The 21809-nt window shown below is 42.3% G+C and overlaps 1 protein-coding gene across 2 annotated transcripts in view; it reads right to left on the minus strand.

Annotated features, from left to right (window-relative positions):
- Positions 1 to 21809, minus strand: part of simc1 (SUMO interacting motifs containing 1) — a 43125-nt gene that overhangs the window by 13396 nt on the left and 7920 nt on the right. Inside the window, exons 3-6 of one of the 2 annotated variants that reach the window (XM_041193808.1) lie at positions 14117 to 14376; positions 9526 to 9595; positions 7336 to 7496; positions 199 to 318 (exon numbers count right to left, since the gene is read on the minus strand). In XM_041193808.1, the coding sequence (XP_041049742.1) occupies positions 199 to 318; positions 7336 to 7496; positions 9526 to 9595; positions 14117 to 14376 (611 nt within the window). Of the gene's footprint in view, positions 1 to 198; positions 319 to 7335; positions 7497 to 9525; positions 9596 to 14116; positions 14380 to 21809 lie in introns of both variants that reach the window. The other variant, XM_041193807.1, reaches the window with a different exon arrangement.

The raw sequence follows: 21809 nt of genomic DNA on the forward strand, positions 1-21809 counted from the left end.
TCTTTGAGATCTTTCAGATTCTTAGTACAGATAAACTGAAAAATGAATCACCATCCTTTGTAATGACCAGGCATAGCTTGTGAATAAAATGGTACATTACACAAACACAAACACATATGCTCAGCAGCATGAACATCACAAATATATGCTATATATCTGCTGCCTTAAAAAAGATACAATTTATTTTTGATAATTTACCTTGGATTCCTAGACTCCAGTACCTGAGGACTACCAGATGATGATGACATGGGACCATTTTTCTGCTGTGTATCTTCAGAGTCCTTGGAGATGGTATCAATAAGCCACTTGATGACACATCTGCAACAGAAATTAATTATATTAAAAATGTACAAATTGAAGTATAATTAGGCCATACATCCCCTCAAGCCTGTTCTGTCATTCAATAGGATTATGGTTGAACTTTTACATCAACATTACTTTCCCATCCCTTTCCCTAACCTTTTGATTCCCTCGTGCCAAAATATCTATCAATTTCAGCCAGTGGGCATTTACAGCCCGCTGAGGTAGAGAATTCCAAAGATCCACAACCCTCTGAATGAAGAAACCTCCTCATCTCAGTCCTATGTGGCAGCCCCTAATCCTGAGACTGTGACCCTCTCATTCTAGACTCCTCAACCAGCCTATCAGGTTCTACCCAGTTAAGCCCTCTAAAAATGTTATACATTTCAATGACATCACCTCTCATTGTGGGAACACAGAGTTAGCTGAGGACAGAGTGCTTTGAGGTACAAGTGCTAACTTAGGAATTCGCTACAGAGGGGGAAGGAACAGCTGCTTTTTATACCTTTTCACCAACCTCTGATTGCTGGGAAGTATTCAAAGGCATTAAAGAGGTGAGCAGGTAGGTGATTGGTTGGTGAGTTTTAAAATGCTATCCCTCTAAACGGGGACAGTAGTTTAATCTGGGATGGGGGAGATATAATTATTGCATTAAACTTATACCAACTAGTTAAACTACTTAATGTAACTACAGATAATAGTTGAATGATATTTTTAAATTTGAAACCTAATTAGTTAAATAAAAGGTAACAAAGATGGCAGGGTAGGTGATGTGTTGTAGCTATAACATGTGGGAGCTGGTGGACCCCTGTTATGGTTCACAGCAACAACATCTGCAGTAAGTGCCTGCAGCTCAAGGAACTTCTGTTCCGAGTTGATGAGCTGGGGTCTGATCTTCGGACACCGTGATTCATCAGGGAGTTGGAAAATTATCTGGACACTGTTCCAGGAGACAGTCACACCCCTTAGGCAAGGTACTTTCGATGTGGTCCGTGGTCAAGGACAGGAGGGTGTGGCTGCAAGTGAGGCAGATATGGGGACCAAGAAGGTAGCCGTGGAGAAGCCTCAGTTCTTGCAATTGTCCAAAACCTTTGATGAATTTGCAGCTTGTGTGGACGAGAGCAGGGATTGCCGGAAGGAGAGGTAACTGATCATGGCACTAAGGTACGGGGAGCTGGAATGAGGGAGTAAAAAAGAATGTAGTTGTAGTAGGGGATAATATTGTAAGGGGGATAGATATTGTTCTCTGCAGCCAAGAGCACGAGTCCAAAAGGCTCTATTGCCTGCCCAGTGCCGGGGTTAAGGACATCTCCTCAGGGCTGGAGAGGAACTTGGGAACGGAAGGATCCAGCTATTGTGATCCATGTGGGTACCAAAAACATAGGTAGGACTAAGAAAGGGGTGCTAAGGGAGTATGTGCGGCTAGGGACCAAATTAAAAAGCAGAACTACAAAGGTAATAATCTCTGGATTACTTGGAGTCATGAACAAATTGGTATAGGGTAAATTAGATCACAGAATGGAAAATATGGTTAGAAGATTGGTGGGAGAAATGAGTTTTAATTTCATGGGGCACTGGCAAGAGAGCTGGGGAAAGAGGGAGCTAGACCATTGGGATGGCCTTCACCTGAACCAAGCTGGGACCAGAATATTAGCAAATCATATAACTAGGGCTGGAGAGAGGGCTTTAAAATAAATAGTGGGGGGAGGTTCACATGAGGGGACATTTGGAAAGTTAAAGAGAAAGGGTAAGGCAATAGTGTAGGGTAGTAATGTGGACTATGGTAACCAGGATGTGACAGTAAGGGACAGAGTATACAAATGTAAAGAGTGCAAATAAATCCAGATTAAGGAAAAATGGTAAAAAGACAGAATTAAAGGCTCTTTATCTGAATGCACACAACATTCAATACAAAATGAATAATTGACAGCACAACTAGAAATAAATTAGTATGATATGATAGCCATTATCGAGACATGGCCGCCAAGTGACCACAGCTGGGAACTGAATATTCAAAGGTAATTGACATTTCAGAAGAACAGGAAGAAAGGAAAAGGCGGTGGGGAGGCTCTACTAATAAAGGATAGATCAATACAGTGGTGAGAAATGATCTTGGTTCAGAGGATCAAAATGGGGAATCAGTTTGGATGGAGATAAAAAATAGCAAAGGCAAGAATCCTTGGTGGGAGTAGTTTATGGGCTCCCTCACAGTAGCTACACTGTAGGACAGATTATAAATCAAGAAACAATGGGAGCTTGAGGAAAGGAACCGCATTATTGGTGGGAGATGTTGATCTTCATATAGATTGGACTAATCAAGTTGGCAAAAGTAACCTGGAGGATGAGCTCATAGGGTGCATTCAGGACAGATTCTTGAAATAATACGCTCTGGAACCAACCAGGGAACAGGCTATTTTAGACCTGATAATGTGTAATGAGACAAGATTAATTAATGACTTCATGGTAAAGGATCCTCGAGGTAAGAGTGATCATAATATGAAATAATTCCACATTCAGTTTGAAAGGGAGAAATCTTGCTCTAAAACTAGCGTCTTAAACATAAATAAAGCCAATTATAGGGGTATGAAGACAGAGTTGGCTAAAGTTGAATGGGAAAATGGGCTAAAAGGTAAGATGGTAGAGAAGCACTGAAATACATTTAAGGAGAGATTTCATAACTCTCAACAAAGGTATATTCTGTTGAGAAAGAAAGGCTCTATGAGAAGGATGCACCATCCATGGCTAATTAAGGAAATTAAGGACAGTATCAAATCAAAAGAAAAGATGTACAATGCTGCAAATATTATTGGTAGGCCAGAAGATTGGGAAGGTTTTAGAAACAAGCAAAGAATGACTTAAAAAAGAGAGAAATTGGAGTATGGGATAAAATTAGCAAGAAATATAAAAACAGACAGCAAAAACTTCTACAGGTATATTAAAAGGAAAAGAGTAGCTAAAGTAAATGTTGGTAGATGGAGTATAATGTGACAAAATGTGACGTTGTCCACTTTGACAGGAAAAGTAGCCTCTCTCTGCAAGTGGCTGCTCCTACCAGGAGATCTGCTGTTATATGTCACACTTGTCTATCTTGCACCATCCTTACACATCCATTGTAGTTTGTCTGCAACCATTTTGTAAGTCAGTCATCCAACTACACCTAGGTCAACCTCTCTTTTTGCTGCCCTCTAGCAGAAATCTCAGTAGCTTCTCAGTTATGGTCAAATTGCAGAATTGTTACTGCACAAGAGGCCATTTGGCCCGTGTCTGCTCTGGCTCTCTTAATGAGGTAATTATCTAGTGCCATTCCCCTGCCTTCTTCCTGTAATGCTGCACATTCTTCCTTTCAGATAACAATCTAATTCCCTTTTGAATACCTCAATTAAACCAACTCCATCACACTCTGAGGTGTGCATACCAGATCTTAACCACTTGCTGCATGATAAAGTTTTTCTTCATGTTGCCTTTGCTTCTTTTGCCAATTACTTTAAATCTGTGCCCTCTTGTTCTTGATCCTATCATGAGTTGGGACCATTTTCCCCCCCATATATTCTGTCCAGACCCCTCATGACTTTGAATAACTCTATCAAATCTTCTCTTAACCTCTTCTCCAAGGAGAACTGTTCCAGCTTCTCTGGTCTATCTTTGCAGCTGAAGTTCCTCATCACTGGAGCCATTGTCATGAATCTTTTCTGCACTGTCTCCAATGGCTTCACATTTTTCCTAAAGTGCGATTCCAGAACTCTATGCAATAATCCAGCTGAGGCCAAACCAGTGTCTTATATAAGGTCAACATGACCTCGTGCTCTTGTACACTATGCCCCTATTAATAAAGCCTAGGATAGTGTATGCTTTACTAACTGCTCTCTCAACCTGTCCTGCAACCTTCAGTGACTTACCCAAACATATACCCAGGGTCCCTCTGCTCCTGCACTCCTCTTAGACTTCCATCCTGCCATCTTCAGTGACTTACCCAAATATATACCCAGAGTCCCTCTGCTCCTGCACTCCTCTTAGACTTCCAACCTTACATAGACCTTCACTTTTATTTCCTTCCACCACCCACTCCCTCCCCTTCCCTGCCTCTAAACCTGCTTAAAATCTGTTACATCTCCAACTTTTTCCAGTTGTGACAGGAGGTCATCAACCTGAGACATTGCCCCTGTTTCCCTCTCCACAGATGCTGTCTGACCTGCGGAGCAATATGCCCTCTAACAACTCTTTGCTGCACATCGCCAACTTGTTGCAGTGTCATCCCTTTAAGATTGATACACGTTGCACATATGTGCACCTTAAAGGGAATGTTGCTTGTGCACAGCTTGTTTACTTCCTGATTGCTGCGGAGCCATGCACAAATGCAGCTTTGAGTGAACACTGCTGCTGAATATTTCCAGCATTTTCTGTTTTTATTTCAGATTTCCAGCATCCGCTGTATTTTACTTTTAGAAAAGTCCCATCAATTTTTTGGTGCTGTTCAGTAAGAGAGGGGCATCATATCAAATTCACATCTAATACTGACATTTTCTTTTCTGGATGTCACTTAACCATACGTCTAGCATCTACGTTTCAAAGGCCTCTATTTTCTTCCACAGATCTTTATTTATTGTCCAGGTTTCTGTGGCATACAGGAAAATGGATTGAATGCAGCATCTTATGAGCCTTTTCCTTGTTACAAGCTTGAGCTTTGCTGCTGTTAACACCTCCTTCATCTTCATGAAATTACTTCTGGCTATCTCTATCCTTCCTCTGGTTTTGGCATCACATCTACTATCTTATGTTACCATTTGTCCTAAGTAGATAAACTTATCCACTTCCAGTGTCACAATAGAAGAGTAGAAAAGCAGAGTATTATTTAAATGGAGAGACTGCAGAATGCTGCAATACAGAGGGATCTGGATATCCTTGTACATGAATCACAGAAAAATAGCCTGTAGGAGCAGAAAGTAATTAGGGAAGCAAATGGAATGTTGGTCTTTGCTGCAATGGGAATGGAGTATAAAAGTAGGGAAGTCTTGCTACAACTGTACAAGACATTGGTGAGACTATGCTTGGAGTATTGTGTACAGCTTTGGTCTCTTTACTTAAGTGGGGGGATATACTTGCATTAGAAACAGTCGATAGATTTAGAGTCATAGTTATGTAGCACAGAAACAGGCCCTTCGGCCCATCGTGTCCATGCCAGCCATCAAGCACCTATTTATTCCAATCCCATTTTCCAGCATTTGGCCCGTAGCCCTGTGTGCTTTGGTGTTACAAGTGCTCGTCTAAATATTTTTTTTTTTAAAATATATATATATATATGAAAGATTGAGCTGGTTGGGCCACTACTCATTGGAGTTTAAGATCACCTCTCATTCTTCTAATAAAACATATAAGATTCTGAGGGGGCTTGACAGAATAGATGCTGAGAGAGTGTTTCCCATCATGGAGGAATCTAGAATTCGGGGGAACAGTTTAAAAGTAAGATGACTCCCACTTAAGATGAAGAGGAATTTCTTCATCCAGAGGATCATTAGTCTTTGGAATTTTCTTCCACAGAGGGCAGTGAAAGCTGGGTCATTGAATATATTCAAGGCTGAGTTAGACAGATTTTTGATTAACAAGCGAGTCAAGAGTTATGGGGACAGGCAGGATCAGATCAACTATGATCTTATCAAATGGCAAATGTTATGACACAGCCGCTGAGCTGTTCAAATCCCAGAGGGAAACTGTCACAACTAATTTTCAATTTGTATAAATTTTGAGATGCGTGCCTTGAATTCAGTAGTAACAAGACCACCAATTCTTATAGGTTTTTATAAAACTAGATTAAACATTTATTAATAAGAGAGATGATTTTAAATACATACATAGATCTACAAATTACTACTATAATAACTTCCAAATCCCCTAATCAATCGAACTCCCAGTTACACTTTTGTTAAGGCAACAGAGAGACACACAGATTTTAAAAGACTCAGGCAAAGAAACATGATACCCTGAACAAGTCATATTCCAAGTGAGTTTTCTTAACTTCAGTCCTTTAAGGACAGCAGCTTGAGGCATAGATGCTGAAGGCTTTTCACACGCTTGTAATGTCTTAAAATGCCCTCCCTTACGAACAGTCTTCTCTCCTTTATACATTTCTTCCTCTTTGAATGCAAATACCCATTGTTTTGTTATGTCTTTGGACTTTATCTCCCTGATAATAAAAACATTTCATAGCACTAAGTTTTATCAGTAAACTTCACTTGGCTAGGTGACACATTTCACCCCTCCTTTAAAAACAATCTGGTCTGATTTATTGCAAAATGCAAATGTTCCCTTGACACTTATGTTTCTAAACTTCCCCATGTTTATCTAATTAAAATTTCAAACCTAACCTCTTCTTAGATCAAAGCACCCAGTCTAATTCAATTAAGTCTTTCACTCACACACACACACACACACACACACACACACACACACACAGACATATATAGGCACGTCCCACTTTTACTTTACAATAAATTCCAATAGCATTATAAGAATTATTATACCTTGACAGCGGAGAAGACTCGATGAGCCGAATGGCCTACACCTGTTCCTTTTTCTTATGATTTTATGATTATTTTTCGAAGCTGTAGAGAATACAGGTCCATTCTACTCAATCTTTCTTCGTACTCTTCAAAGATGCACTGGGATCTTTTACATCCTCTTGAGTTGGTAAGCAAGGTCTCTTTGTAACATTCCATCCAAAGACAGCAGCTTCCAACAATGTAGCATTCTTTCTATACTGTAATTCTATATAGTATAGTGTCAACTTCCATATTAGAGCTTGAAGTCAAAACCTTCAGACTCAAAGGCAAGATGAATACCACTAAGCTAAGTTGGTATATTGGTACCAATTTTCTCAATGAGCTCAATCACAACACTTGCTGCAATAACTGATTGCATCACTCACTGTAAACCCTGTTACTAAGTTTATGTACTTACAGCATTCATTCTTCAAATTAGAAAATTCTCTCCTACTTACTGAAAGAGAACACTGTAGATTTAATGAGGTTTAGGTCTCTATACCTTACATTCGAAAACTTGTCATCACATGATAGAACTGTCTTGGCTATGGTTTGCTGGGGCATATCATGTTTCAGCTGAAAATCATCTTCAAGTGTTTGGACAACATACTGCAGGAACAACAGTCGATCATTCTTGGTCAGAGAATGCTTCCTATGAGGATCCTTGAAGTGCACACATACATAAATCATGTAAGATTAGATTACAGCAGTAGAGGAGAAAAAGATACATCCATTCCAGTTCATTAGCTGTAAAATGGCACAATACAAAGCTTTCCACTGTTGTTTACTAAATGAAAGCGTGTTATCACATTTGATAAATATAGTTTTGGTCAGCTTCTTTCCGATAGTCAAATGTTTTAGAAGGAAATGATGGCATAGTGGTAATGTCACTAGACTAGTAATCCAGAGCCCAAGCTAATGCTCTGGGAACATGGGTTCAAATCTCACCACTCAATTAATAAATCTGGAATATACAGTTAGTCTTAGTAATGGTAACCATGACAACATCGATTATGGTAAAATGCCATCTGGTTCACTTTAAGAAAGGAAATCTGCTGTTCTGATCTACATGTGACTCCAGACCAAGGTGGTTGACTCTTAACTGCCCTCTGAAATGGTCTAGCAAGCCACTCATTTCAAGGAAAATTAGGGATGGGCAACAAATGCTGGCCTTGCCAGGGATGCTTAGATACCATGAAAGAATAAAAAAAAAATTCAGAGATCAATCACTCTTCACACTGGGAGAAATCTCTTCAATTCTCAGGGCACAAGCTCAAAAATCAGAGTAACAAATACATTGAATAAATTACTGATAACTCCAGCTACAACCAGAAGCATTTTCAGAGGCATTTTAATTAACAAAGCAGGATTCCTATGACAGGGACAAAATAAATCTGCCAAAGTACTTGTGGCCCATTTGTGTGAAATTCTAGTTTGGGGGTTGTGTTATCTTCAATGGTACTACTGCTCATGGCTTCTGGGAGTGAAGATAACTAATGATCAGATCAAGTGCCATTTTGTAATTCAGAGGGATGTGTCACAGGTAGCTTTTATTTATTAACTAACTACTATGAACCTGTTGATGTGGGAATGAATGCTATAACTGGTCACTTGGACTGTTGCAGTGACTGGTTTTGGAGAACAATGCAGAACAGTTCTCCAGAAATATAAAATAATGAGGCCACAATTGCAGGATTTCCAGCTGAAATATGATGAAAACACTGTTTAGAATTTCCATTTCCTGTATCAGTTTTAAAAGTGCACAAATAAATTCCTACACTTTGAGAACATGAAGTCATATTTATAGAGCTTTGATAAGATGGCTAGATTGAGAAATAGTGGCTAACTTGTCCAAATGATTAAGCAATCCAATGTGTGTTTTATCTTTCTATTTCAAAATTGCACCTTGTTGTATGTTCACTCACTCCCCTCTGGGAGATCTGAAAAGTGACTTCTTTGTAGAATCAGTGGTACTGAGCCATGCACACTAGACACCTACAAGATTTCCTTTCACAGGGCTAATTTGACACTTAAAAACACCACCAAACCAGATTAACAGATCATTTATGATTATCATTAGACCTTTTCACACTTGTGATCTCAGTTAGGGCTTGAGTGTTTCTATTTCACAGCCACTATTGAGGTAGTACGTGAATGTTAGGTTTGAACTTAGATGTGATGGTTCCACATAAATAACAATAATACCTTGAGGTTAATTACACTGTAACACTGGAACAGTTGCGCAAGCCACTTGGCACCCACTCCTTCCATGGGTGCATACTATTTCTCCCACTAGTGATGTCATGTGCCAGTTGCCCCTCTGCATGTCACCTGCATGCTGCCTCCCAAGTCCTCGCTGCTTCTCCCTCACCACCCATGCCCCTGAGTCCTCTGTTTCACTGCAACAGCAACAAACACAGCCATTTAACTGAGGTGTGTTATACCCTCAGCCTTAGCAGGAATACTGCGACCAATAGTACTACAGCTCCTCAGGGCAAAGGGATAAGTGAAGAAAATGGAAGTATGTACAAAAAACACATATAAAGGAATGATATCTATGGAAGTGCGCAACAAAAAAAAAACTGATCAAGTAAAACAATCCTAAATATAAGTGTTGAGCTTTCAATTTTTCTAGCATATTTGAAAGAAACTTATGGAGACTGTACTTTTAAAAGTTCCAGATCTATGTTACCTTGTTCTCCACATGATAAGCTAATAGGTCCCAGTCCCACTGCACTGTGGAAATATTTGCAGGATGCAGCCTATTTAAATATAATGAAATATTTATTAAATTACTTAAAAAATCAGTCCACTGCTCAACAGTCAAAAACAATAATTCACACATGATATAACAGTTAGCTCATACAATAGCTCACAGAGTTCAAAACTGACTTTAACATGTTTTCCAAATAGGCATTGAAGAACAGACCAAATGGCAAAAACTGTTGAAAGAAACAGGCTTCTCCCCTAATGGTTTAATGGATGAATGTATTGCTGATGTGGCACTGAACTAAAGCCATGGGCCTTCGCTATGTTCTTCTGCTTTTTTTTTAAGACCTTCCCTATATCTGCAATCTCCTCCAGCTCCACAACCTTCTGAGATAACCACGCTCATCTAAGTCTGCTCTCGAGTATTCCCGATTTTCACTCCACCAGGGCAGCCATGTTTCAGCCGCTGAGGGCCTAAACTCTGGAGCTCCCTCCTTAAACCTCTGTGCCATTCTACCATCCTTTCCCCTTTTTTAAAAATTCATTCATGGGATGTGGGCTTCGCTGGCTGGGCCAGCATTTATTGCCCATTCCTAGATGCTCTTGAGAAGGTGGTGGTGAGCTGCCTTCTTGAACCGCTGCAGTCCACGTGGTATAGATACACCCACAGTGCTGTTAGGAAGGGAGTTCCAGGATTTTAACCTAGCAACAGTGAAGGAACAGCGATATATTTCCAAGTCAGGATAATACGCTCCTTAAAACCTACCTCATTCGCCAAACTTTTGCTCACCTAACATAACATTCCCTTGCATGGCTCAGTGTCAAATTTTACTTTGTTAGGCTCCTGTGATGTGGGACTACATTAAAGGTACTACATAAATGCAAGTTGTTGCTGTTAAAGCCTGCGTCATTGACCAAGCTTTAGGTTATCTCCTAAAATCTCCCAATGTGGCTCTGTGTCAAATTTTGTCTAAATGCACTTGTGAAGCACCTTCAGACATTTTGTCACATTAAAGGCACTATATAAATGTAAAATGCTGTTGTTGAACCATACAGAACAGATCCATTCTCATTTGAATCTGGTCAGTGCTGAGTTAGCTGAGTGCAGAAGTTGAGGCAGCAGTTGAGGTGCAATAATCAGCCAGGGTTCTTCTTGCTGATTGGCAACTGTTAGCTATGCCAAAATGTGTGCATTTGTGGACTTCAAATGAGAACGGGATTGGGATCAACAGTGATATCCCAGACAACTAGTCTGCAGATACACACTATCAAGGAATAGACACCTGGGTGATGAACCAGAAGATTCTTAGTAACTTAGGAAGCATTTCCAACATGAGCCAGTGCCTTCAGGATAACAGAAGAGAAAATTGGAAGATGTAAGAAGTGACATTTTTTTTCAATCTTGCTTTACAATATTCAGCCCTGGATGATGCTGGAAGGAAATCTTTTATCTATCGTAAGTAAATTACATGTATTCAAGATTGTAATGAAAATGTGAAAACAAGTACTCAAAGAATCAAGCAGCCTTTTAATATAATCAAGCAATTGTTTTTGCAATGATGCTGTGCTTCTATGGATATAGAAAATATTGTAAGTTAACATCAGGAAGATGTCAATGGACCAATCAGGTGCGTGGAACAGTGGTAAATGAAGTTCAATCCAGAGAGGTATGGGGTAATGTATTTGGGGAAGGCTAACAAGGCAAGGGAATATATAAGAAATGGTGGGATATTGTGAATTATAGTGCGTGTTTGCAGATCCCTGAGTGTGGCTAGACAGGTGGATAAGATGGTCAAGAAGGCATGCGGGATACTTGCCTTTATTAGCCGGGACATAGAATATAAGCACTGGGAGATTATGCCGGAACTGTACAGAACACCAGTTAGGCTACAATTCTGGTCACCACAGTCTAGGAAAGTTGCCATTGCACTAGAAAAGGTACAGAGGAGATTTATGAGGATGTTACCTGGCCCGGAGAATCTTAGTTATGAGGAAACATTGGATAGGCTAGGGTTGTTTTCTTTGAAACAGAGGAGGTTGAGAGGAAACTGAATTGAAATGTATAGGATAATGAGGCCCCTTGGTAGAGTTGATAGGAAGGCTTCTTTCCCCATGTTTGAGGGGTTCATAACCGGGGGTATTGATTTTAGGGTAAAAAGTAGGAGGATTAGAGGGGATTCGACAGGAAATATTCTCACCCAGAAGGTGCTGGGGATCTGGAACGCACTGCCTGAAAGTGCAGTAGAAGCAGAAACCCTCACAACATTTAAAAAGTACTGTTACATGTGAAGTGCCATTACGTACAAGGCTACAGACCAAGAACTGGAAAGTGGGATTAGGCTTGATAGCTACTTGACGGCCAATGTGGACACGAGGGGCCGAATGGTCCCCTTCGGTGCTGTAAATTTCCGTGACTCTATGGGCAGGATCTTTGGGTTGGCGAGCGGGGCCCATTCGCCAACGCGTAAAATGACGTGGGATGACATCAGGCAGAACTCCCGACGTCACCCCGCGTCATTTCAATTTTCAGGTCGGCAGGGGCGCAGCCAAATCAGCTGTGCGCCTGCTGACCTGTCAATGACCCATTGAGGGCATTGACAAAATCATGTACCTCATTAATGGGCCTGCCCGTCCAACCTTATGGTTGGCGGGCAGGCCGGGAGTCCTGGCGGGTGGTATGAGGTTTCATGAAGGTTTTAAAAAATTTAATAAATGTTTGATTTAAAGTGATGGACATGTCCCAACTCATGTGACATGAGGGGACATGTCAGGGAAATTTTGTTTTTGTACCTTTATTACATTTGGAGCCAATCTCCCTGGGGCAGCATTAAGCCTCAGGGAGATGAGAGTGCTCTTTTGCGCGCATGCACAAAAGAGCGCACTCTCAGCTAAGGGAAACTCCCTGCCTGCACAGGGAGCTCCTGTTGGACGTCACGGTGGGCGGGCCTTAATTGGCCTGCCCACGTAAAATGGTGGCACACCCCTGATCAGGGGCACTGATCGGAGGCATGCCTGCCCACGCCTGTTCCCGTGCTTCCCCACCCTGACAGTAGTAAATTCTTCCACATGATTCAGTCAGAAAAAAATTTGCATCAACACTTGAGATTTAGGGCTTGTCTAGCTAATGCACTAATTTAATTAACTATCCACTTATAAGCTAACCTAAACTTATCAAATACATTTCAAAGAGCCATAGCTAAAATACACTGAAATTATTCTTCTTCAGCCATACAAATTAAACTACCTTTTTATGCTGTTTTTTTTACACAATATCTTTGGTGCTGTTGCCTTGATGAGACTTTCTGCAATATGTTATTAAGCAAACAGCATTACACACTTTCAAACCAGATGCAACTGCAGCTCTAAAGGAAACTACATACTAACTGAAAACCTTCTTCAAAGTTACAACTGCAGGGTTTAAAACGGTGTAAAATCTACAGCTGCAGGAGTACTATTTAATACGGTATATAATACCCTTGAACATGGCAGGGTATGCTATAAAGTACTTTTTAAGCAACTGGTTATTTGAGTAGCAGGCTCATCATCTCTGACCCAGATGAACTGTGATGATCTATTTCTGTAAAGCTGCAGTCACACTGCTGGTTAGTTGGAATACAGTTTCAGTCTGCCCACATTTTAAATACAAATTCTCTGATTCAAATAAAAACTTAAGTGTTAAAAGCAGTATTAAATCCCAACAATGGTAATACTGCTCACCCACACTAAGTTGGTATTCGGCTGCTTTGAACTCAGAAATACTATTCGATTTCTGAAATCCTTTTTTGGTTACTGAACTCAGAATCCTGTAATAGGAGGGGCTGTGTTAATTCTTTTAACACATTTCAGTTATGAGATCCAACTGAATTGAGGACATGTGGAGCATGTGGTCTCCTCTACACTGCACGAAAGCATTGTCAATCAAAACAGCCTGGTGATTTGTGTGTGTGCGTGCGTGTGTGTATGCAATTTAGAGGAGGGGAGAATTAGAATGCATCGCATTCAGGGAACATAGCCATGCTGACAGATGTTCATGATACAATGCAGTTGTTCCTTCACAGGAACACTTTTAACATAAGGCTCTCTAACAGCCTTACCCTAAAGATTTTCTTAATATGTTAGATTAATTACAAGTGATAAGTTAGGTGAAAATAAATCTCCTCTAGTTAATTCCTCACTTGCATGGACCAACACACTCAATTCGCAACCCAGTGTTCAGTCTGATCAAGGAAAAGGCACTCAACCAGCAAAAGGCTGCCAGGCAACAAATTTCAAAGCATTTCCTGGTGCTAATAACTATTATAGGAACACAATTTTTATGTGGTCCCTTCAATGGACTATCATTGCTATTTTTATACATAGAAAAATTACTGCAGTAGTGGTACCTATTTTGATAACTGAATTAGAATGTACAATACTACAATTAAGTAATTCTGACCTGATACTTAAACTAGGCTATTCACTTGCCCAAAGGGTGGAAGAGTGTAAGATTCTGGAAGAAGTCAACAGTCATTAATATTAAACAGATCTGTCACACTATGTTATGCTATGCACCTCCTGCATTAACTTGTACATACTGTTGGATCTTCATCAGCGTCATGTAAGCAGACATAATGGTGCTGGAGGATTCATTGCCCAGCAATATCTTCTTGATTATATACTCCACAATTTTATGAGGCGGGTAATGTTGAGGAGATACAAAATCCATCAGAAACTGAAGGGTTCCTTGGGGAAAGTTTTCATCGATAGTGCTGTTTATCATACTGCACTGTCTTTGGGAGATCAGCTCTGGTTCCTTATATTGGTGAGTTGTTGATGAACACGAATGTCGATTCACCTGCTGGTAAGCAAAAGATAAACAAATGAACTAATGCAAATGGCATAAAAACAAAAATGCTGCAAATACTTAGCAGATCAGGTAGCTTCTGTGGAGAGAAACAGAGTTAATGTTTCAGGTTGATGATCTTTCATCAGAACTGAAGAAAGAGAGAAATGTAAGAGTTATTAAGGCAGTGGAAGGGGCAGGAAGAACTAAAGGGAAGGTCTGTGACAGGGTGGAGGGTAGGCGAGATTAACTAATAAAAGATTTCATGATGCAAAAGCCAAAGAGAGTGGTAATGGGTATAGTAAAGGTACAGAGGTATAGTAAAGTGTCCAGATGAGGCATAAATATGGCAGCCACCTGAATGCAACTTGACAGAAAGGTGGTGTAAGGTAGGGAGGGGCTGTTAAGAGTGACTGAAGAGTGGACCAGGATGTTGTGGAGGGAACAGTCCCTTTACAATGCTGAAAAGGGAGAGTGAGAAAGATGTGTTTGGTGGTTGCATCACACTGGAGCTGGTGATAACAGCAGGGGATAATTTGTTGAATATGGAGGCTGGTGGAGTGGAAGGTGAGGGCAAAGGCAACCCTATAATGGTTCTGGAAGGGAGGGGAAGGGATGAGAGCAGGAGTACAGGAAATAGATCAGACACAGTGGAGGGCCCTGTCAACCACATTGGGTGGGAATCCTCGGTTGAGGAAAAAGGAAAGTTTTTAGGGCTATCTTGATTACATTTCCTCACACCTTGCTTCCTGTAAGCATTCCATTCTCCCAGTTTTCACTGTGTCTGTTCTGATGATGCAACCTTCCACACCAGCGCTTCGTTTTTCCTCATCCAAGGATTCCCACCCAGCATGGTTGACAGGATCCTTCATCCCGTGTCTGATCTATTTTCCACACCTCTGCTCTTACCCCATCCCTGCCATCCAAGAACCATGATAGAGTTCCTATACCTCTCACCTTCTACTCCACCAGCTTCCGTATTCAATGGATCATCCTTCTCCATTTTGTCAGCTCCAGCATGATGCCACCAGCAAACACATCTTTCCTTGCCTCCCCTTTCAGCATTCTGTATGGCCTGTTCCCTCTGGTTCACTCCTCAGTCATCCCTAATTTCGTTCCCTGTGGCACATTCTGTACCAGCACATGAGGTGCAACACCTGTCCTTTCATCTCCTCTCTTAGCCATCTGAATGCAATATGAAGGATTAAGGAAACAAGCCAGCAAAAAAACCCCAAAAAAAGACGCACAGAATAAGATGGAGGCAAAGCTTACAATTTAAAGTTCCTGAAGTTGATATTGAGTACAGAGGCTGTAGAGTACAGAGATAAAGGATGAGGTGCTGTTCCTTGAGCTTGCATTGAGCTACACTGGAACACTGTAGTTGTTCAAGGACAGAAAGGTCAGAATGGGAGCAAGTGGAAAATTAAAATAACAGATGACAGGAAGCTCAGGGTCATGCTTGCAGACTGAACGGAGTGTTCCTCAAAGCGGTCACCCAATTTAGTCTCTCCAATGTACAGGAGGCCTCATCATGAACAATGAAAATTGAATACTAAGTTGAAAGAAGTAAATTGCTGTTTCACTTGGAAGGAGTATTTGGAGCCTTGGATGGTGAGAAGGAAGAAGAGCGCGAAAATTCTGGCTGCTATATTCATGCCTCATTGAGCACAACCTCAACCCCTGTCTCTTTACGATACCCATTACTAATCTCCTTGGTTAAAAGCAAAATACTGCGGATGCTGGAAATCGGAAACAAAAACAGAAAATGCTGCAAAATCTCAGCAAATCTAACAGCATCTGTGAAGAGAAAAAAACAGTTAACGTTTCTAGTCCATGTGACTCTTCTTCAAAGCTAAAGAGAAGTAAAGATGTGATGAAACTTATGCTGTTTAAGTGGTGGTGGTGGTGGTGGTGGGGAGCAGGTGGAGCTGGATAGAAGGCCAGTGATAGGTGGAGGCAAAGGAGAGATTGCCAGAGATGTCATGGACAAAAAGACAAAGGAGTGTTAATGATAGTGGTACTGGCTAAAGGAGGTGCTGATGGTGGCATTAAGGTAAGAAAGCAGAATGTGATAATAGCAGGACAAGGGTAAGCACTCTGGAAAGAGCAACATGAACAAGTGATAGATGGCCCTTGTGGGGGTGGGGGGTGGGGGGGCGGGGCGGGGGGATGGTGGTGGGGAAAAAAGACTGAAAATAGGATAAAAGGTGAGGATAAAATAATGGATAAAAATGAAAATTGGCTTTTGCATAATGAAATATTTTATTGGTTAATTTCTCCTGCCTCCCCAACCTATCGCAGACTTTCCCTTTTGTTCAGGCCTCTCCCCCCCCCCCCCCCCCCACTGCCTTCTTTCTATCTTTCTTTAGTTCTGATGAAAGGTCATTGACCTGAAACATTCCAACTCAGTTTCTCTCCATAGATGCTGCCAGACCTGCTGAGTACTTCCAGCCATTTTTGTTTTTATCTTAGATTTCCAGTATATGCAGAACTTTGCTTTCATAATATAATGCAAAATAACAATACAGTAAGAAAATACATTGGCACCAAGCCCAGTCTAAATACAGTCTGAAATATTGAATTTCCAGCTTGGTGAGCAAATCAAGAGAGTTGCATAGGCTAGGAAGGTGATCTGGATCAAGAAGACTACAAATCCTGGTCTGTACTGTGTTAGCTGATCACACCATAATTGCTTTGATTAGGGTTGGCGAGTGAAAATCAGCTGGAGTTTCTGCTATCCAGCAGGGCCTATGTGTGGACACTGAGTGAGGCCCAAGTTGGGCTTGGCTGTGGTGCCTCCTGTTTCAAACAGGTAGCTGACCCCAATTAATTTTAACTCAATTAATTAATGAGCACTTGGGTGAGACACCATACTGTGCCAATGTAGGAAGATGCCCAACCCAGGCATTAATGCCATTAGGAAAATGAAAACTAGTAAGAAAAGAAAAATCTTATAAAAAGTGATTAGGAGAAAAAAAGGCTGAGTGCTACTGATTATAACTGCCCTACTATCTCTTTATGTGGCCTGGTGTCAAATTTTGTTTAATAATGCTGCCGAGAATCACCTTGAGGTGTTTTACAATGTTAAAAGCAATATATAAATACAAGCTGTTGTGGGCATTGGAAGCACAACTCATTACTGGCCATCCCTGGCTGCCTTTCAGAAGCTTGAGTGATCTTTTTTCTTGAAGCACCGTTTTTTGTGTGATGAAGGTACTCCCACAGTACTGTTAGAGAGGAAATTCCAGGTGACCCTGCGATGGAGAAGAAACAGCAATAGATGTCCAAGTATTTATGGTGTGTTACTCAGAGGGGTATTTGGAGGTGATGGTGTTCTCATGTGCCTAGTGGCCTTGTCCTTCCAGCTGACAGCAATTGTGGGTTTAAAAGCTGCTACAAAAGAGCCTAGGAAAGTTTTTGCAATGTATCCTACAGATGGTTGAGGGAGTGACTGTTTAGGTAGTGGATGAAGTATCAATGTAATAGCCTGCTTTTTCCTGGATGGTATCCAGTCAGCTAAGTGGAGAGTATTCCACCAAAAGTTCTAACGTGTTTTGTAAGTGATGGAGAGACCTGGGGAGTTAGGTGGTGATCCACTTTTTGTTCGCATGGCTATACTGAACTAAAAATAATGCAAAGGCAAGTCACTTACTCTGCATTATTTGGATATTTTGTTTAAACAAAAATGTTGTGATGTTCTGGGATTAAACTATTTGTTTATTCATTCTGTCAACCAGTTTCTAAATGGTCAATGCATATTTCTGAGGAAATTCCTGTTTAAAGGGCCTATTGGCACCATGCTTCTGAAAAAGGATTTTTCATCTGGGGCAGGATTAAAACCACTGAGAGACAAAGTGAGGGTTTCTGCCCCATTCCTAGTTAAGGTCCCAAGATAATCAGATCATGAACAGAATTACCTGGAAAAACTCAGCAGGTCTGGCAGCATCGGCGGAGAAGAAAAGAGTTAACGTTTCGAATCCTCATGACCCTTCGACAGAACTTGAGTGAGTCCAAGAAAAAGTTGAAATATAAGCTGGTTTAAGGTGTGTGTGGGGGGGGAGAGAGAGAGAGAGAGAGGTGGATGGGGGTGGTGTGGTTGTAGGGACAAACAAGCAGTGATAGCAGCAGATCATCAAAAGATGTCACCAACAATAGAACAAAAGAACACATAGGTGTTAAAGTTGGTGATATTATCTAAACGAATGTGCTAATTAAGAATGGATGGTAGGGCACTCAAGGTATAGCTCTAGTGGGGGTGGGGAGAGCATAAAATATTTTAAAATACTTAAAAATAATGGAAATAGGTGTGAAAAGAAAAATCTATATAATTTATTGGAAAAAAACAAAAGGAAGGGGGAAACAGAAAGGGGGTGGGGATGGAGGAGGGAGCTCAAGACCTAAAGTTGTTGAATTCAATGTTCAGTCCGGAAGGCTGTAAAGTGCCTAGTCGGAAGATGAGGTGTTGTTCCTCCAGTTTGCGTTGGGCTTCACTGGAACAATGCAGCAAGCCAAGGACAGACATGTGGGCAAAAGAGCAGGGTGGAGTGTTAAATTGGCAAGCGACAGGGAGGTTTGGGTCATTCTTGCGGACAGACCGCAGGTGTTCTGCAAAGCAGTCGCCCAGTTTACGTTTGGTCTCTACAATGTACAGGAAACCGCATTGGTAGCAACGAATGCAGTAGACTAAGTTGGGGGAAATGCAAGTGAAATGCTGCTTCACTTGAAAGGAGTGTTTGGGCCCTTGGACGGTGAGGAGAGAGGAAGTGAAGGGGCAGGTGTTGCATCTTTTGCGTGGGCATGGGGTGGTGCCATAGGAGGGGGTTGAGGAGTAGGGGGTGATGGAGGAGTGGACCAGGGTGTCCCGGAGGGAGCGATCCCTACGGAATGCCGATGGGGGGGTGAAGGGAAGATGTATTTGGTGGTGGCATCATGCTGGAGTTGGCGGAAATGGCGGAGGATGATCCTTTGAATGCGGAGGCTGGTGGGGGGGATAAGTGAGGACAAGGGGGACCCTATCATGTTTCTGGGAGGGAGGAGAAGGCGTGAGGGCGGATACGCGGGAGATGGGCCGGACACGGTTGAGGGCCCTGTCAACGACCGTGAGTGGAAAACCTCGGTTAAGGAAGAAGGAGGACATGTCAGAGGAAGGGGATTGTTCAGGCCTCTGTTCGAGGAAGAAGCTAAGGGCCCTCAGACCATCCTGGTGGGGGATGGAGGTGTAGAGCGATTGGACGTCCATGGTGAAGAGGAAGCGGTTGGGGCCAGGGAGCAGAGGCCCAAACAATCCCCATCTACCACTACTCTCCTCCGTCTGGCTGAACTTGTTCTCACACTGAACAATTTCTCCTTCAACTCCTCTCACTTCCTCCAAATAAAAGGTGTGGCTATGTGTACCCGCATGGGCCCCAGCTATGCCTGTCTCTTTATGGGGTATGTGGAACATTCCTTGTTCCAGTCCTACTCCGGCCCCCTTCCACAACTCTTTCTCTGGTACATTGATGATTACTTCGGTGCTGCTTCATGCTCTCGTCGGGTCTTGGAAAAATTTATTAATTTTGCTTCCAAACTCCACCCCTCCATCATTTTCACGTGGTCCATCTCTGACACTTCCCTTCCTTTCCTTGACCTCTCTGTCTCAATCTCTGCTAATAGACTGTCCACCAATATCCATTACAAACCCACCGACTCCTACAGCTACCTCGACTACAGATCCTCACACCCCGCTTCCTGTAAGGACTCCATCCCATTCTTTCAGTTCCTTCGCCTCCGTCGCATCTGTTCCGATGCTGCTACCTTCAAAAACAGTTCCTCTGACATGTCCTCCTTCTTCCTTAACCAAGGTTTTCCACCCACGGTCGTTTACAGGGCCCTCAATCGTGTCCGGCCCATCTCCTGCGCATCCGCCCTCACGCCTTGAAACATGATAGGGTCCCCCTTGTCCTCACTTACCACCCCACCAGCCTCTGCATTCAAAGGATCATCCTCCGCCATTGCCGCCAACTCCAGCATGATGCCACCACCAAACACATCTTCCCTTCACCCCACCCCCCCCCCCACCCCCGGCGGCATTCCGTAGGGATCGTTCCCTCCGGGACACCCTGGTCTACTCCTCCAACATCTTTTGATGATCTGCTTCTATCACTGCTTGTTTGTCCCTACAACCACACCACCCCCCTCCACTTCTCTCTCTCTCTTCCCCCCCGCCCCACACACCTTAAACTAGCTTATATTTCAACTCTTTCTTGGACTCGAACTCAAGTTCTGTCGAAGGGTCATGAGGACTCGAAACGTCAACTCTTTTCTTCTCCGCTGATGCTGCCAGACCTGCTGAGTTTTTCCAGGTAATTCTGTTTTTGATTTGGATTTCCAGCATCCGCAGTTTTTTTGTTTTTAATCAGATCATGATCCTGTTTTAGTGATGTAAATCTACAGTGTACAGCCACCTGATATACACTAATTCCCAATCTCAGGGAAGATTATGAGCTGGAGATTAAAATTTTTTTGGAACAATTTAATTCATCAACAGTAGCATTCATTTTACGGAAAAAGAGTGCTATTTTTCTCCTTCTTGCACGATTACAGGTGTTTTTCTTAATCAGCTCTGATGTTCCTATCTATTCCTGTTGTTCATCAATGGGAGTGCAGGAAGGGGAAAAAATATTGCTCTTTTCTGCCTCAATTATTTACACTCCACTTGGAAGTACTTAGGGTAGAATTTAATGCTCCCCCCTCCCCCTCCCCCTCCTCCCACCACTCTCCAGAAGAGGATGTGGTTCAGGATTCAATAAATATTTCTAGGACAACTAGATAATTGCATCCACAATAGTGTAGCAAATTAGGGGTGGAATTTAATCCAGGTGACAAGGGGTGGCGGGAGGTCCCATCCAATGGCTGGACTCTTGGTGAGAGCCCCATGTCGTCCATCATAGTAAGTGCCCAGGCACTTAACTAGCCATCATTGGGCCTTCCACAGGATTGAGGACCCCGAGGACGGAAATCCCATCCATCCACAGAGCTGCTGCCTCTGACTGACAACTACTTGCAATTCATCCACCAGAGGTTCAGGATCAATGAGGGACCTGAGGCCAAAGGTGACTGGGGGAGAGGTATTTGGAAGCAAGGGCAAGGGCAGAGGGCCACCCGGTCCTCCCAGAGGCTACAAGCAAACCCAACAAGGGGGTTTGCTTTAGGGATTTTCTGAATGACAACTCCCCTGCTTTCCATTGGTTAAATACCAGCGAGATGAGGCCCTTAAGTGAGCATTAATTGCCTATTTAAGGGGTTCAATTAGTGTCCAGATGGGAAGGCCATCCACAAGTCTTCCTGCCTCCACCTAGGGACCCCACCTGGCACCCTCCCACCCAATTAAATGCCCCTGCACCTCGTCACTGAGGAGGGGAACATTAAATTCCATCCTAGATACTTGCAAGTGGAGCGTAAACAAT

This window comes from Carcharodon carcharias, chromosome 8 (genome assembly GCF_017639515.1).
Source record: "Carcharodon carcharias isolate sCarCar2 chromosome 8, sCarCar2.pri, whole genome shotgun sequence".
Lineage (NCBI taxonomy): Eukaryota > Metazoa > Chordata > Chondrichthyes > Lamniformes > Lamnidae > Carcharodon > Carcharodon carcharias.